General features: G+C 33.1%; 2 protein-coding genes across 4 annotated transcripts; both read right to left on the reverse strand.

Annotated features, from left to right (window-relative positions):
- Positions 1 to 49: 49 nt before the first annotated feature.
- On the reverse strand, positions 50 to 7064 carry LOC18038220 (laccase-17). Of its 3 annotated transcripts, none has more exons than XM_024182312.1 (6): positions 6849 to 7064; positions 6611 to 6762; positions 6245 to 6489; positions 5997 to 6125; positions 4618 to 5586; positions 50 to 75 (listed from the first exon to the last, which is right to left on the reverse strand). In XM_024182312.1, the coding sequence occupies exons 1-6, from the start codon at positions 6975 to 6977 to the stop codon at positions 50 to 52; spliced, it is 1650 nt and encodes a 549-aa protein (XP_024038080.1). In that variant the 5' UTR covers positions 6978 to 7064. The 3 variants fall into 3 exon arrangements, with proteins under 3 accessions (XP_024038080.1, XP_006429124.1, XP_024038081.1); XM_006429061.1 differs by lacking the exon at positions 50 to 75 and adding an exon at positions 4368 to 4498 and having other exon boundaries at positions 4627 to 5586; XM_024182313.1 differs by lacking the exons at positions 50 to 75; positions 6849 to 7064 and adding an exon at positions 4368 to 4498 and having other exon boundaries at positions 4627 to 5586; positions 6245 to 6468; positions 6602 to 6756.
- Positions 7065 to 12028: 4964 nt separating this feature from the next.
- LOC18039542 (laccase-17) lies at positions 12029 to 14701 on the reverse strand. The gene is made up of 6 exons (XM_006429062.2): positions 14565 to 14701; positions 14297 to 14448; positions 13954 to 14198; positions 13746 to 13874; positions 12514 to 13488; positions 12029 to 12288 (listed from the first exon to the last, which is right to left on the reverse strand). Exons 1-6 carry the CDS (start codon positions 14667 to 14669, stop codon positions 12158 to 12160), a joined length of 1737 nt encoding a protein of 578 aa, XP_006429125.1. The 5' UTR covers positions 14670 to 14701; the 3' UTR covers positions 12029 to 12157.
- Between the last annotated feature and the right edge of the window lie 2269 nt (positions 14702 to 16970).

The raw sequence follows: 16970 nt of genomic DNA on the forward strand, positions 1-16970 counted from the left end.
GACCACTAACTCTTGAGTATGCAATTAGTTCACGTAGGAATATATATATTTAATGGAAATTAATTTTCATTTTCTCTTTTTATAAAATGACTATTTTTGACACACAATTTTAATTTTTAATTAGTGGGTATGAAATAAGTTATGAAATATAAGCTTATGGTTTCATTTGTATGATTTATTTTTTATTTGCTCATACATGAGTTTTATTTCCAATTCCACAGAAGGTATATCATTAAAACATTAAAAAAAAATTCTAGTAATCCTAGTCTAATGATTGGATATGAACTAATTAAAAGTAGTTAGTTTACAAATAATAAATTGCACTTTTTTGGATTCTTTATTAGGAAAAAAATTTGGAGAGAGAGAGATATAAATGTGAAACGATTATGACACTTGTTTGATAAGTAAGCTATAACTAAATTCCTCACGAATACATCCACTTCCACCACCAAAGAATTAATAAAATTCTTGATTGCAAATAAATTAAAGCTTAAATATAATGTAGTCTCATTTATATAATTAAAAATATATTAGAATTGTCTTTAATAAGTCCACTATGGCATGATATGTATTTTTACTCTCGCTAAAATATTGTGTGTATATATATTCTTCCCATAATACTTGAAGAGAAATTTATTTGTACCCAATTAAATTGGGAGGAAAAATGAGTTTAAACAATTGTTGCATTTCGAACCCACTAAACTGCTCTTCAAATCTATTTTTAATTAAATTTTATATTATTAAATACCCATTAAGCAATTGATCACTAAAGACAAACTATATATCAAATATAATAAATTTTCTCTGCAAACCCATTTTATATGAAACCTAATTTTTTATTTGATTATCATTTTCATACAAAAAAATTGTATCCAGTATTGAAATTTCGATTGGTAGCTTTCAATTAGTTTGAAAGCTTTTATGTCGGAAGCTTAATTATGGTACGAATACTAAACACTATCTTAATTATTTACCTGCCACGATTTGACATATCAATGTTTCTGTCATGCACTGCTTGGGGAGAGAGAAAAAAAGAAAAAGCCACACGCGCCTTTGGCCGGAACCGTGGTTAGACATATTTGGTAAACACTAACGGCTGTAGTTTAAAAGTTATGCTAATATAATTTTTCACTTAACGAATAATTTATTATATCGTTAATAATTTTATCAAAATTATTATTTAAAATTTATATTTATTATATTTTATTAATTTTTATTTTATTATTATATATTTTTTATAATAGCTATAATTTAAAAGTTACAACACCTCAATTCTAAACACACCCTTAATAAATTAAGTGGCCAGCTGCCCGTTTCATGTAATAAGAGCTGCCTACATCACCACTTCTTCACATGCTTGCTTTACCTCTTTGCTTGCCGCATGCATGTTCCCCCTGCTTGCTTGAGGCGGTGACTATGTTTATACATAAATTGAGAGCTGGTTGCTAATGGATTCAATTACAACCGAGATCAAGAAAGAGACAGAGGAAAAATAAAATAAAAGAAAATGAGAGAAAGAAAGAAAAGAAAAAGGAAAGAGAAGAGAAAAAGGAAAATAAGAAGAAAGAAAGAGAGGCCGAGAGTAAAGGAACAGAAAAAATAAATAACAAAGTTACAGGAATTGTAATTGAATAGTTAGAATAATATTCGTTGGATTAATGGGTAACAGATTTATGAAATTTAAGTAGATATAATTTATTACATCATACATATAAGTTTTTATATCAGTTCTAATAGTTAATTTTTTAACTCTATATTTTAGGAGAAATTTGTGAATCCAGAAACCCACAAGAGCCCCAACGAATTCCAGAGTGAAACAATATCAGTGAATGGATACTATTATTACTATTATGTATTCCATGAAGCATTTATATTTGATAGTATGATTTGATATCATGTTATGATTACATTTATGCATATTATATATTTGATTGAGTTATGAGATATGATTGCAAGTCACCATATATGTACCCTTCCCCTTAGGTTATGCGCATGCGTATTGAGAGTTAGGTTACTATATCCGTGCGATGTAGTTTAAATTCCACCAGGTCTTTAGAGATTTTGCCCCCACTCTACTCGTTCGATGATGATTCCGACAAATATTGAAAGTTTTTTTCTCTTGGGTACTATTTGCTGTAGTTTTGTCATGTACATATGATTTCCATGTTTGCTAATATATTACATTCAGTGTGAAGTTATGTCACATGATTATGTATATACCCTAGTACGCTACTTTATTTTTTTCATGTATAAATTACATCTGTTCACTGAGCTGCAAACTCATTATTTTCCTATTTATCCTTTTTTTCTCCCAAGATTCCATAAGATTTCATGCACATCAGTTATAGTCAATTAAGGTTGGGCCACAAGACGCATTGTTGCATGACTTGCATTTTGAGCATGTTTATGTTGTTTATGTTTTTTATGTATATATCTGTAGTGTAAGCATGTATAATGAGATATGAAGGGTGCAAGTTTTGAATATATATTTTCAGATGAGGCACATAGGTTGTTGTGTACTTATAGTAAAGGCCATTTTTATATATTCATGAATTAAGTTTGTGTCACGAGTTTTAGTTATTAGACCACATGATTTGCCTCATATCCGACACATAGGTTGGGGCGGGTCATGTCAGTTTATTTACTGTAAAATAAAAAAAAATTATAATTTTTTTCTCAAAGCCGAGTAACACCACTATATTTATATTAATTAATATTGTTTTTTTCTGACTGTGAGATTGTCATTGATTTTGAGATATTTAAAAGTAATTTTAAAAAGTTAAAAGCTAATTTTACTATTTGGTAAATTTGTTTTGAAATCATTTTTAGTAAAATTACTCTATCATATAATAAATTTTGAAAAGCGGGGAAGGGATATTTTTCAAAATCAGATTTTGAGAATCATTTTTAAACTTAATACAATTCTATTACAACAAAATAAAATCATCCTTATTAATTAAAAAATAAAATCATTAACTTTAAAAAGACTATCATTATTAACAATTATATTAAAATAACAAAATAAAAAATAAATTAAAAGTATAAAATAGTTACTTTAGTCATCAATTATTATATATACACAATAAAAAAAATTTTACATACATGTTTATAAATGTGTGAATAAATTTTATTCAAAATTATGTATAATTCAGTCGTTCATATTTTTACAGCAGTTTAACCGTGAGGTTTATCAAATATATATGCATATTTTTAAAACTCACAATAATAAATTTTACCAAATGTTTAATTAATTATTTTCACAGCTGATTATTTTTATAAAATAATTAACAGTCATTATTTTAAACACTACACTATTACCAACCAAACAGACCCTAGATATAATTGATTGAGTTACCAGATTTTCGTGGATACTGAAAAGAAAAATTGATACTGAATTATTTAAAGATAAAAATCATATTGGAATCATTTTCGGTATTATGGAAGGCGTAAATGGGTAAAGCTTTGGCTTTTAAATTTAATCAATGCGTGTAGAGATCGCTCTAGGGGTTCAACTAACTCCACTCTTAAAATTATAACCAACCACTAAAGTATAAAATTGGCAATTAGACTTAAATAAAATCAATTTTATATCATTCAACGTGTTTCACAAATTTGCCTTAGGGGCGCAGCTTCACTTGTTGTGAAAGTGTTTTACGTCTGCTATCATTGAGGTCGATTAATAATAAAGGGTTAAATATACTATAATTATATTTAATAATCCATTTTTTGAAAAATAAAAAATTATATTTAAAAAAAATTAAATCTATTATAATTATAAATAATAGAGTACGAAAAAGTTTAAGGATCAATCTAAAACTTCGTTGTTTTCTTTATATCTATATAGAGTATTTTTCTGATAAGGTATTTCGCATTTTATTACCTAATATAATTTTATTAAAATTTAGGTGCCTGAGAGAATATTACAAGAATTATTATTAATTTATTTAATAATGTCTCTCAATTCCGCAACTTAAGATCTTCAATCTCTTCCATTGTCATTTGATTTGATGCTCAAATGTCAATAATCCAAAATGTTGCAATTTTGTTAGTGGGATTTATTAGTGGGACTGTGGGAGAGCAGAGAAAGTAAAAGAAATTAACAGACCGCTACAAGCATGTAGAAAAATTTTCTTTCATTCAAATGGCTTAGTTGAATGATAATTACAAATACAATACAAGGCACCCTACGTACGTATTACTTAGTATCCCCACGCACCTTCTTAAATGGATATGGGAACATTTATAGCAGTGAAAATGAAAACATTAACTCTATTAAACCATTATGGAGCTAGATACCCTCTTTGCCCAATATTAAGAATTCAAAGAATTAGGAAATATTTAAAAAAATTTTTTAAAAAAATCAAGTTTTAACATTTTGGAAGATCGGACGGTGGAGGTGGCAGCTTCTGCTTGGGCCCCTTTCCATCATTCACAATCCACGCCATCTTCAAACCCCAGCTGGTGTGTACTTCCAGATGGCAATGCATGAACCAAGCCCCTGAGAAAACAAAGATTGGCCCCACCGAAAGATTTGATCACAACGTTGTACCCAATCGAGCTTAGCAACTAACAAGTGTGCTGTAATTTTCTTAATAATTAATTACTCAAGTGGTTAACCATACCCACCTGGATTGTCAGCGAGAAACCGAATGGCGACCCACCCGCCAGATGGCACGCCCACGGTGTTCCGCTCAGCGGGGTCAACGAGGTTGAATTTGGCGGGGTCCTTGCTGGGGTCAAAGTTGCCAAAGCCTTGACCAACGACGAAGAAGTTGAAGCCATGAAGATGAAGAGGGTGGCTCTCAGCACCAATGATGCTCGTGTCCTGCATCACAACCTCCACGCTCGCGTTGAACGGCAGCGCCACAGCTCTCGTGCCGCTGCTCACCATAATGTTGCTCGGCGGCGTGCCCGTGTAGTTGAACTTGAACGGCGGGTTGGCGGGAAAGTCCGTTGTGTACACGCCTTTGGATTTGTTAAAGAAGTGAGCTTGAAGTAGGGCAATATTCGGCTGCGCGAAGGAGACATTGTTGATAGAAGCTGCAAGCATGGTGTTGTTGGGTCCTTGGCAAGTTTGATTCTGCGGGCAGGGGCTCAACCCTAGTCCTACGGTGAAGAAGAAGCGCCTGTCAACTTTCCTGGGGACTTTGGCCGGGAATTTTGCGGTGGCCAAGCTGCGGATTTTCTTGCTAAATTGCATGGCAAAGTTCGTGTCATTGAACTTTGGCAGCGCCGGTTTGAGGAGAGGGAGCTTCTTGTTTTTGTTGGCATTATTAGGTTGCTCGTATTCGAGAACGCCGGCGGTGGTGGTGTTGTCGAAGGATGCGGGGCCGGTGGCGTAAGGCCTGGCGGCGATGAGGAAGCTGGCGTTAGGGGATTTGTGTTTGGCCTTGAGAAGGACATTGGTGGTTTGGCCAGGAGTGATGAGAACTACTTTGGTTTTTATGGGTTTCACGTAAACGGCGTCGGTTTCGACTACTGTTAATGTGTGATTGGCGATGCTGAAGAAAAGCTCGTCGTTGAGTGCAGCATTGATCATTCTGAGGAGATAGGTTTTCCCAGGCTTCACCTTCAGTTTAAATGTGTCTGCATGCATGAAAACGCACGTAGTTTAATTAAATTAATTTACAATTTTTATTAAATAATGCTTCCAAAATGTTATTTTCTTATGATCTGACTTTTAGAAAAAAAAAATTCAATGTATTCCATATATTAGTGATAGGACAGACCCAGTTAAGATCTATAAGGGGTAAGAATTTCACTATTTTATTATTATTATTTTAAAGAAAAGAACAAATATGAGTTAATTATTCAACAATTAACCCCCCCCCCCCCCCCAATCGTGCTGGCTGTGTCCTCCATTAATTAGTGACATCATTTGTCTATTCAACCAACTACCTACATCATTTTTTTTTTTTTTGGGAAATAACTAAGATAGAAGGGGCTCCTGTATATTTAGTTGTACGTATATTACTATTTAGTGGCTTTGATTTTACCTTTGGCTGAGCAATTATACAAGGGACCAGGAAGACCATTGATGGTGAAAGCATCAGAAATATTTGGTGCTGCTCCTGTTTGCAAAGCTTGGTTGATGATTTTTTCTGTGTCTGCTTTCCACCATTCTCCTACAATAATTAAAGGCAAACATGAGCTCATTAATTAATGTTTTTAGAGTAACCAAAGGATGACAAAAATGAATACTACGCATATGATTTCAACTAGGCTGTTATAAGTTATGATGTACCAAAAATCATGGGAACTTCTTTAAAGGGCTGGGGAAATGGATAAGAGGCGTGTCGCTTGGGGAGGATAACAATTGGACCATAGAGAGTTGCTCTAAGCCATGAGATGTGAGCGTGCCAAAACAAAGTCCCTCTTTGGCCAGTGACAGTGAAGTTGTATACATAGGACTGTCCTGTTTGAATAGGACACTGTGTGATATATGCAGGTCCATCTGCCCATCCGCTTCTCAGCTGCCGGACACCATGCCTGTTTTGCCATCAAGCCATATTTAACAACATATTTCAATGTTAAAATTCTTAATGAATTTTGAAAGGGATCATCACAATTAAAGACAAATTAAGAGAGAAAGAAGGTCAACATTTCGTACCAATGAAGGGTGACATTGTACTTGACATGGTTAACCACTTTGATCAAGAGGCGATCACCTTCCCTCGCGATGATTCGAGGTCCCGGAAATTGGCCATTGACGGTCACAATGCTCTTAGTTTGACACAATCTTCTAACATTTTTCATCTCAATCTGTAATAGAATATAAACATGTACACTGAGTCTCAAATGTTAGAAACTATCATCATCATGAGCTTAAATTCAAATGCACAACATACATTAAACTTATAGTGCCTAGTAACGCGTGCATGCTTTGCCAATGCCGGCTCCGGCAAAATCCACATAGCAAACAACGCAAGAAACATCGCCTTCAAGATGGCAGAAGGCAGAAGATGGCTACGACCCATCTGGCTTTCTTTAATTAATTTCTAATGCTATTGGTGGAGAAACTGATAGCAAAAAAGACAAGGAGTTTTTTAGTTCGAAATTTCGAATGAAACAAAAGATGATTGATTGACGAGAAAGAGAGCGAAAAGGGTGTGTTTATATAGTAAGAAACCAAATGGTGGGTTTGTTAATTAATTAGGTGACAGAAGATTGATTTTTGCAAACAGCTAATGGATTGAGCAACAATTGATCATACTAGCAGCGGTTCACGTATTACTTTAGAGTACTATCCAAGCCAGATAATATTATCTTTGATAAAATTTTTAACGGTAATAGAATCAACATGATTGTGATTAACACATGCAAACAATGGCACTAAGTCAGGGTCAGTCTAGTAATTCGGTGACCTCGCTTGAAGCTAGTTAGTGGTTATAATTATTATATTATACAATTGGTAATGTTATCTAGCTAGGCCCTTATGCTAGATTTAAGCTTTTATAAAATGAAAACATATTTTGTACATTAATTTATATCAAATATATCCCTAACTACTTGTAACTTGTATTTAAATAACCAACTTAGTTTGCGTCTATGACATTGAACTTTGACATCACAATGGTAGAGTACATATATAAATATACCTAATTAATAACACTAAAAAGTACTGAGAAATGGTTCAAATCTCCTCATGCGTAAGATTTTTCTTTTACTAATTATATCAAGCATATTTAGGTTATTCTGCTCGTTTATAATTTGGTTTCATCGTATATAATGGAACTATTGAGGCCGATTTTGGCATACTTCCTACTGTTATATATATATATATGTCACTAGTTTATGGTAATGACCAATTTGATAAAACTTGGGGATTTAGATGTTCCCAATCCATTATTTAATTGAAGGTAAACTGAGCATGTAATTGTCATTGAAAGGGGGCAACTTTCTCCCATTAAATAAAAGATAACATCAATTGATGAGTGTCAAATGAAAACAAGCTTATTACATGCATACAAGTTAATTAGTGGTGGAAAGGGATTAATTTGAGAGTAATTATGGAAAATGCGGGCATGGTTGCTTGATAGCAGTAAATATCTCCAACCGTTGATACTTGATAATCAAGGCAAAAAATTTAAGGAAGGAGTTGCACCATCTTTGTTAGCTATTGTCGGTTGTTCTTTAATCACTGTTCATGCCTCTAACAGATTTTGATGTTAACCTTTTGGTTATGCTTATTGATTGGATAAAATCCTACTTCCAGCAATAATTATCATTCCTAGGCACCAGCAACAACGTTTTTTTATAATTTTATTATATCATTTTGGCCTAAAACGTTTGGACCATTTGAGAAAAGCTTGCAAGTTGTTGTCGATTTGACCAAATTTGTTCATTACCAATCAGGGGAACCCATAATGAGATATGAGAAACGGAGATTTTAAAATCGTCAATAAGTTGAAAACAATTAATGAAATTTAAGTGTAGGATATATACCTGTGGGGTAGTACTATGCGTTCTAAATTTTTATTTCAAAAATATATCTTAAATGATGTATTATTTTAATTTTTTTTATCAATCATTCAATGAAGGACACATTATTTACGATGAAATTTAGGATAAAAAATTTGGAATATCTATCATTACTCATACTGTATATTCTTAACGATAAAGGTATATTAATTATGAAAATTATTGGCTATTTTCTTTTTATCTTCAGTCTTGGGAGTCAATTGAATTTTTAGTTAAACAAAAAAAAAATGCTAGTTTCACAAAAATTTAGATTATAAAATTTTGATAAAAAAAATGAAAATATCAAAATGTCTTAATAAAAAAATAAGTTGTTTAGAATTGTCCTCATAATTTATTCTTTTTATATTTTTTTTATCAAAACTTTGTAACCCATATTTTTTTGTCTTGGGTTAGAAATTAAAATAATAGTACTGTGACAGTTTGGCACTCAGTGGCATCCGTAGCTAAGTAAAGAAAACAAATATTTGGACATCAGGTCAACGATGGAGTTTATATCAATTTAAATTCTTTACTTGAAATTTTCACACAAATTTAGAGTCACAAAACTTCAAGCAATCTAATGGTGGATGAATAACAATTATAAAATGTCATTTTTGACGTTTAATATCTAACATTGAATACTTGATATTGATAGTGTAAAGTTTGCATCAAAATTTAAAGTAAAAAATTGATGTTATTTTTTTGAGGTAGGAGTGCTTTTGCATATATCAAAAACAAAATGTTTCAAGTGCTCTTGGAAATTCTTATTCTCACTGGACCATTGGCATCTGTGTGTATCAGGATTCGTTTCATGAATCTTTCAGTTCAAGAAATAAAAATCAGAGGAGTGAAAAACTTCTTCAGACTCTTTTTTGAATTCAATAATTAATTGTTAGTTGGTCATATATTTCATTATAATTGTATGATTTATATATCATTTCATATTTGATCCTTGCGAACATCAAAATGTTCACTAATTTTTATTAAGATCAGAAGGATGGATTGCATTTCACTTATGAAACAATCTAAACTAATAATTAATGGTACAGTATTTGAATCAAGGCGATATCCGTCCTCCACACACTCTTCGTGACTGGTTGAATTGCAAGACATGGTTTGCAAGATGCATGCTTTACAGATGCTCTCATATATACCTTCAAGGAGAATAATAGTGCCGCTGATTGTTTTAGTAACTTGGGGCTTCATTGTAATCATTTTACTGACTGGCAGCATCCTTTTAGTGATATTCAAAAGCTTCCAAAGTGGTATAGGTTCAATCAGCTTGGCTGCCTCTTCCTTGTTTTACTGTTTGGCACATTTTCCCGTTCTAGTGCTAGAGTTAGCTTCCGTTCAGCGAATCCCAGTAAATTACTGTTAATCTCATCGAAAGACTTGATCACTCACGCACCAACACCGCCGCTCGTATGGTACATGTTCCTTTTTTTACTTTTAATATTACTCAATTGAATTTTGATGTCTTTTTGCTTAAAAAATAATAGATCAATAGTAATGAAATAAAAGAATCAAACATTTTTACACAATCAATTTAGCTCATTTGCACAGACTGTTAGGAAATTGATGGGTGAAGTAGACACGCAGCTAAACTGAAATTGTAAGAAAATAAAGAACAAGCACAAAAAATAGACACCATAAATTACGTGGTTCGATTTTTAGCCTACGTCCACGGACGAAGACAAAATGAAGTATTTTACTAGTAAAAAAGAGGGGTAAAAGCTTATTTAGTCCCTATATTATGAGGTTATTGTCCATTTAGTCCCTGTATTTTTAAAAACACCTCAAAACATCCCTGCTACTAAATATTGACACTTATGCCATTATTTTTTATTATTTTTAACTTGCTTTTACAATATTACATTTTTACAATAATGTTTCTTTTTTGGATATTAATAAAAAATTAAATTATCAAATTAAACTAAAAAATAAAATAAAAACAAAAAAGGTATATATTAATTTTTGTGGAAGCTCACGTATGTCTAAAAAATTAATATCGTAAAAAATTACATTATCAATTTTTTTAGAAAAATTAATATTTTAACTCAAGAGTGTGTTCCACAAAAATTAATAAATTTTATTTTATTTTATTTTATTTTTTGGTGTTAAACTGGTAATTTATTTTTTTCTTTTTAATAATGTCTAAAAAAATTATTATAATAGGGTTATTTTTTTCTTTTTAATCATGTCTAAAAAATTATTATAATAGGGCAATATTATAAAAATAAGTTAAAAGGAACAAAAGATAATGACAAAAGTATCAATAATTTAATGGTATTGATAATTTGAGGTATTTTTAAAAATATAGGGACTAAACGGGCACTAACTTCAAAATATAGGGACTAAACGAGCTTTTACCCCTAAAAAAGAGTTACAAGTATTGTAGTATTTTATCTCACTTCCCAAAATCCCAATACACCCAAACTCTCTAAACTCTCTCTCAAAATGCTAAGTTGCTCTTTCTCTTAATGAAATGCTTCAGTTCTTCATCTGCACTTCTATTTATAGCAAAATAGTGGCCAAGAAAATCAACGATTTTAGCCCACCAATTATGGCTTCAATTTGTCAATCTAGCTTTCAAAGTTTGTGAGCTATGTCCTCCATTTTCTTTTATTTGCTGGCACCAAAGTCAAGTACCATATTTGGTGCTGACTTTTAGGTGCTTGCTTTGACACAGACACTATATCCACGGGAGATTGACCATTGATAGTTTCTCGACCACTTAAATTAATATCTACCCAATAATTTTTACTGTTTTCGTAATATCAAATATTCTTCCTCACACCATAAGTTTTCAATATTTTTTTATTTTCAAATATACTTGCATTCACATTTCTTTAAATTAAATAAATTAAAATTTAAAAATGTTAAATGATAAAATAAAAAAATTAATCTTATTTTTTATTTATTTTAATTCTAATCTTTTCTTGTTATTTGTATACTAAAGTGCTAACAAATAATAAATAATTTTTTTTATAAAAAATCCAATTTTTAAATAAAATCCAAATTTTAAATACATATTTGCTTTTCATGTAGATTGGAGCAAATCATTCTTTGACTATTTTTTCTGATAATAGATGTAGATTTTTATATATTTCTAAGAGAAAATATCAAACAATTGATTCATTTACATATTTTTTCTTTAAGTTTTTTATGATAGAAAGATAATTGGGTATTATAAAAATATTAGGGCATAAGTAATAGATGGTGATTTTAGTAGGAGAACTAGAAATCGAGCACCCCTCTCCCTCTATTCACCAAGGCAAACCTTTTCCATACTAATATAACAATCTTTACAATGCCTGAGACGACCCCCATATCCCAGCTTGTAAAATTTTTTTTTTTTAAGATATATTTCATGACATATTATTACTCCATTTGCTTTCTAAGTTGCTCAAATATATTATCAATAATAACCCCATTCTATTCAAGGCATCGAAGGATACTATTGAGACCAAAAAAATCGATTAGTTGTGAACGTGAATATATTATTGCAAGCTTACAACAAAATGTTTGGAAAGAAAAAGAAAAGAAAAATTTTTTGATAACTTCACTCCAAAGGAAATAGGCAAGACAAATTGTGCCACAAAGCTGAAATAAGTTAAAATTGATGGGAAAAAATTAATCTCTGCAAAGAAACTTGAATCCATGCATGCAAACGTACGAGCGAGTGGCCGGAACTAAATCAACACTTGGGGAGATCCGCCGGCGGCGGAGGCAGCTTCTGATTCGGAAGATTTCCATCTAACACAATCCAAGCCATTTTCAAACCCCAGCTTATATGCACCTCAAAATGGCAATGCATGAACCAAACCCCTGTAAAAATAAAAAATTATACAAATAAGTTAACAATATTTTTAAAATATCATGAGCAAACGAAATTCTGATAAAATTTTAACATGATGCTGAAAGAGATAAGATAAAATCGATGCTAGTTTAATTACTCACTTAACTGAACCAGTTAGCTCTTTCTCTTTAGCATTTTTCTTAAAATAAATGTATATGTGAAAAGACTTTATTAGATTTGTTGTTCTTAATCACCTGGATTGTCGGCTCGGAAACGAATGGCAACCCAGCCGCCAGATGGCACGCCAACGGTGTTTCTCTCGACAGGGTCAATAAGATTGAAGTTTTTACGGTCTTTTCTGGGGTCATAGTTTCCGAAACCTTGTCCGACAACAAAGAAATTAAAGCCATGCAAATGAAGAGGGTGACTCTCAGCACCAAGAATGCTGGTGTCCTGCATCACCAGCTCCACAGTCGTATTGAACGGAAGAACGACCGCTTTTGTTCCATTCATCACGCTTGTATTATTAGGCGGCGTGCCCGTGTAGTTGAATTTTATCAATGGAGTGCTCGGAAAATCCGTAGTGTAAACGCCATTTTGTCCAAAGAAGTGTGCTTGGAGGAGGGCAGTGGATGGTAGAATGAAGGAGAAGTTGTTCACAGAAGCTGCAAATTTAGTTGAATTATTCGGTCCTTGGCAGGTTTGGTTTTTCGGACAAGGGTTTGTTCCAAGGCCAACTGTGAAGAAGAATCGCTTATCAACAGTCTGCGGAACGTTAGCTGGGAATTGAGCATTTGCCAGGCTGCGAAGCCTGGTTGTGTAATTGAAAGCAAAAGCAGTGTCGTTAAGAGCAGGTAATGTCGGTTTCATAAGTGGTAATTTTTTAATTGAGACTGTACTCGAACGGGGATGTTTTGTGGGTGCTTCATATTCGAGGATGCCAGCGACAGTGGAGTTGTCAAATGTGCCCTGTCCAGTTGCATATGGCCTAGCTGACATTAAGAAAGTGGCATTTGGGTAAGAGGGTTTTGTTTTTAGAAGAATGTTTGTGGTCTGTCCTGGGGTTATGAGAAGTATATCAGTTTGAAAAGGCTTCATGTAAATGGCGTCCACGTCGACAACTGTTACAGTGTGATTTGCAATACTGAAGAATAGTTCATCATTGAGTGCTGCGTTGATCAGACGCAGAAGGTAAGTTTTTCCGGGCTTCACCTTTAGCTTGAATGTATCTGCATGCAACCAAATGATCGTGTTATACGTGTAGGTTCATATTTATATGATTATTCTCGGGTGTGAAAACTTGTACTTTAGAAAGTGTGAATTTGTTAATTTTACAATGCTGAAGAATTCTTTTATAAAGTTGTAAAATGCCAAATCTGCAATTGCAGACATCTATGCCTGAGAATGACTCCATATATATACAATGACTCCATAAACATAATGTCAAAGAGTAATAAGTAAGCTGCTTAAATAAAACAAGAGATACCTTTGGCTGAGCAATTATACAAAGGCCCTGGGAGACCATTGATGGTATAAGCATCAGAAACATTCGGCCCTGCACCTGTTTGTAGGGACTGGTTGATGATTGCTTCGGTATCTGCATTAAACCACTCTCCTGCGATTTATTTAAGCATATGTTAGTAACTTTGACTTCTGAATTTATCAATTAATTTGTATTAATAATGAGCAGGTACCAAAGATGATAGGAACTTCTTTGTATGGTTTGGGAAACGGATAAGGCACTCCTCGCTTTGGGAAAATGACAAGGGGGCCATACACAGTCGCTCGTAACCAAGATATATGAGCATGCCAAAAGAGGGTCCCTCTTTGTCCCGAAATTGTGAAATTGTATACATAACTCTGGCCTGTCTGTATAGGGCATTGAGTTATGTATGCAGGCCCATCAGCCCATCCACTCAGTAGCTGTCGAATCCCATGCCTAGATCCCCCCAAAACAAAAGAGAGTCAAATAAGCAATTAATTTCTTGTGGGAATTTGATTTAGAAAACTTCTTGTTGTTAATTACAAAAAACATACCAATGGATTGAGATGTTGTTTGGGACATGATTAACCACTTTGATAATAAGACGATCACCCTCTCTGGCAACAATGCGGGGCCCTGGAAACTGTCCATTTACTGTGATTATGCTTTTGGTGTGGCACAGTCGTGTCACATTTTGCATCTTAATCTACAAAAATGAAGACAAAAATTAATGAATGCATGCATCAAGAATTGCCTTGAATAAAAAATGAATTAATCCCAACATTTCAAGCAAATTAATTGATTTTGCTACGTGACGCGTACATCAAACTTGTAGTGCCTGGTAATGCTGGCTACAGCAAGGCCAGCAGGAAAGAGAAACCAAACACACAAAATTGCTAGCGATGACGGAAGAAGAGAAGCACCCATTTTCAGTAATTAAGCTGAAGATAAGTTTATTTGTTTTGCAGTTTAGAGCTTACTAGAATGTGTGTCTATATATATATGGGGTTGAATGAAAGGTGTTTGGTCGATTAGGTGACAAAGATGGTCGAAATTTTGTGGACGTTGCAAAGCTTCTGGCAATTTTTTGACAAGACAAGTTCCGGTTTGAACAACTCTAGAGTGTTGTCAAAGACAATCTATTCGTGTGTGACCATTATTTGTCTTCGTGACAATTGTTTTCTTAATCATGATGATAAATATGTTTGGTTTTCAAGCCAATTAGCTTTGATCTTGAACTGATTACTACTAATTTATGAAAGTGGGGTTACCCTTTTGGGATTTTTTCTCACGTAATTATACAGTAATTAATTACTACTTTTTCCTCAAATAGGTAATGCAGTGCCCACACGGATTTTTCGGAATACTTGATGAATTATTTTTACGTAGGCTAATATACGCTGGCCAGCTTATGCAATTAAACAAAGATTATTTTTTTTTTCCACCAAGAATATCTGATGAATTATCACTATATAGGACAATATAGGCTAGTTGGTGCAATTAAACAAGCTTAAATGTTAAGTGATTTTTTTTTTTTCGGAATATTTGATGAATTATTGCTATATAGGCCAATATAGGCTAGTTGTTGCAATTAAACAAGCTTAAATGTTAAATGTTATTGGGTTCTTACCTTTAAGGTAAAGTTTTCAGGCAATGTGATTTTTCAACGTGCTATTATACTATAGCCCAAACATGGTACTAGAGCAGATTCGACCTAAACATTTTATGTTCAAATCCCCCTGATACAAATTAAAATCATGCATAATGAAAGGCTGCCTCTATTCGATTCACAAAATAAGGGCAAATGACGCATGGAAATGTTAAGATGTGATTATGCACCTATAGAATGGGTAGAACTCCGATTTGTAGGTGTGGGAGCTCAAGTGCTTATAAGGCCACATGATTAACTTAGAGGTATCTGTACAATCCTACCCTCTTTTAGAATGATCGAGGATCTCGCACGCATCAAGGAGCAACTTCTTTCATTCACTCTGTCCATAACGAGGGTCCTTTCCAAGAAATATCTGCTCTAATACGAACGTATGTATTAAACTCATCCTTAATAACCAGCTTATAAGGAGAGAAATTAAATCACTTAGAAGTTCACATGACAAGGTTAACTTAGTGATGACACCAATGGGGGACTCAGTTAATGGAGTTGTTAAAAACCCAAGCTTCTTGGTCGTGGTTGCCTAACAGGTGCAACAAATTAGGGGGAAAAAAAAGTAAAATTAAAGTGATAAGCATGGCAAACAGTGTTTTCATGCAACAATAATATCAGTTGTCATACTTGGTGATGAAGTAAGTCAGCTTCGGGGGAAGTTGCAATCAAGCAGTTGTTATAAAGTCTCGCATCAACAAGAGCTTTTTCATTTTCATGAAAAAGATGGGGAACAGGACCAGTTGAGAGAACCTTCCGTTGGGTGAAGAATTAATCGAGCTTTAAAGAGTTTTTACGCAAGTGAAAAGAGGGTCGAACTGTTATGTGGATCAATTGAAATCACACATGAAATTAAAAAAATGGCATAACTCCACGTTAATGAAGCTTGATTAAAATGCAGGCAATGAGGTCCCAGCAGTGATCATAATTGTTCATGCAGCAGCCTTAAAGCTTACAGGATAGAATTTGTAGTTGTACCAACTTCAATCCTTGTCGTGGCCAAAAAAGGAGAAGGCAAAAAAAATTTATTACCGAAAAGGCTTGGTGAACATTGTAAGATTGGAGAGGTAGGTTGTTTGATATTAGAGGTGGCAAAAATACACACCCATTTCGGACCCAGACCGCATCCGGGCATTGTGGGCTGGGTATTATCCGGTCCGGGTATGAAGCCGGGTCGGTCTTGTACATCACTTAATAAATCCGGAATCCATATTTTATTAAAAAAATATTATAAATATATATTATTTTAAATATTTATATTTATTTGACTCATTTATTACACATATATAAAGTTTTAAGGGTAAAAGCCTATTTAGTCCCTATATTTTAAGATTAGTATCCATTTACTCCCCGTATTTTTAAAAATACCTCGAAACATCCATACCGTTAAAGTATTGATCCTCTATCATTATTTTTATTTCTTTTGGCTTACTTTTACAATATTACCCTTTTATAATAATTTTTTTGTTTGGACATTAATAAAAATAAAATAATTAAATTACCAATTTAACCCTAAAAAATAAAAATAAAATTATATTAATTTTTTTGCAAGCACTATTTGCACACTT

This window comes from Citrus clementina, unplaced genomic scaffold (genome assembly GCF_000493195.1).
Source record: "Citrus clementina cultivar Clemenules unplaced genomic scaffold, Citrus_clementina_v1.0 scaffold_6, whole genome shotgun sequence".
Lineage (NCBI taxonomy): Eukaryota > Viridiplantae > Streptophyta > Magnoliopsida > Sapindales > Rutaceae > Citrus > Citrus x clementina.

Coding starts and splice junctions, on each gene's coding strand:
- LOC18038220 (XM_006429061.1), bottom strand. CDS start 6,977: ATGGGTCGTAGCCATCTTCTGCCTTCTGCCATCTTGAAGGCGATGTTT. Junction 6,763..6,848: donor CTAGGCACTATAAGTTTAAT/GTATGTTGTGCA, acceptor ATTCTATTACAG/ATTGAGATGAAAAATGTTAG. Junction 6,126..6,244: donor AGAAGTTCCCATGATTTTTG/GTACATCATAAC, acceptor TAATTATTGTAG/GAGAATGGTGGAAAGCAGAC.
- LOC18039542 (XM_006429062.2), bottom strand. CDS start 14,669: ATGGGTGCTTCTCTTCTTCCGTCATCGCTAGCAATTTTGTGTGTTTGG. Junction 13,489..13,745: donor GTATAATTGCTCAGCCAAAG/GTATCTCTTGTT, acceptor GGTTGCATGCAG/ATACATTCAAGCTAAAGGTG. Junction 12,289..12,513: donor TTTCCGAGCCGACAATCCAG/GTGATTAAGAAC, acceptor TTATTTTTACAG/GGGTTTGGTTCATGCATTGC.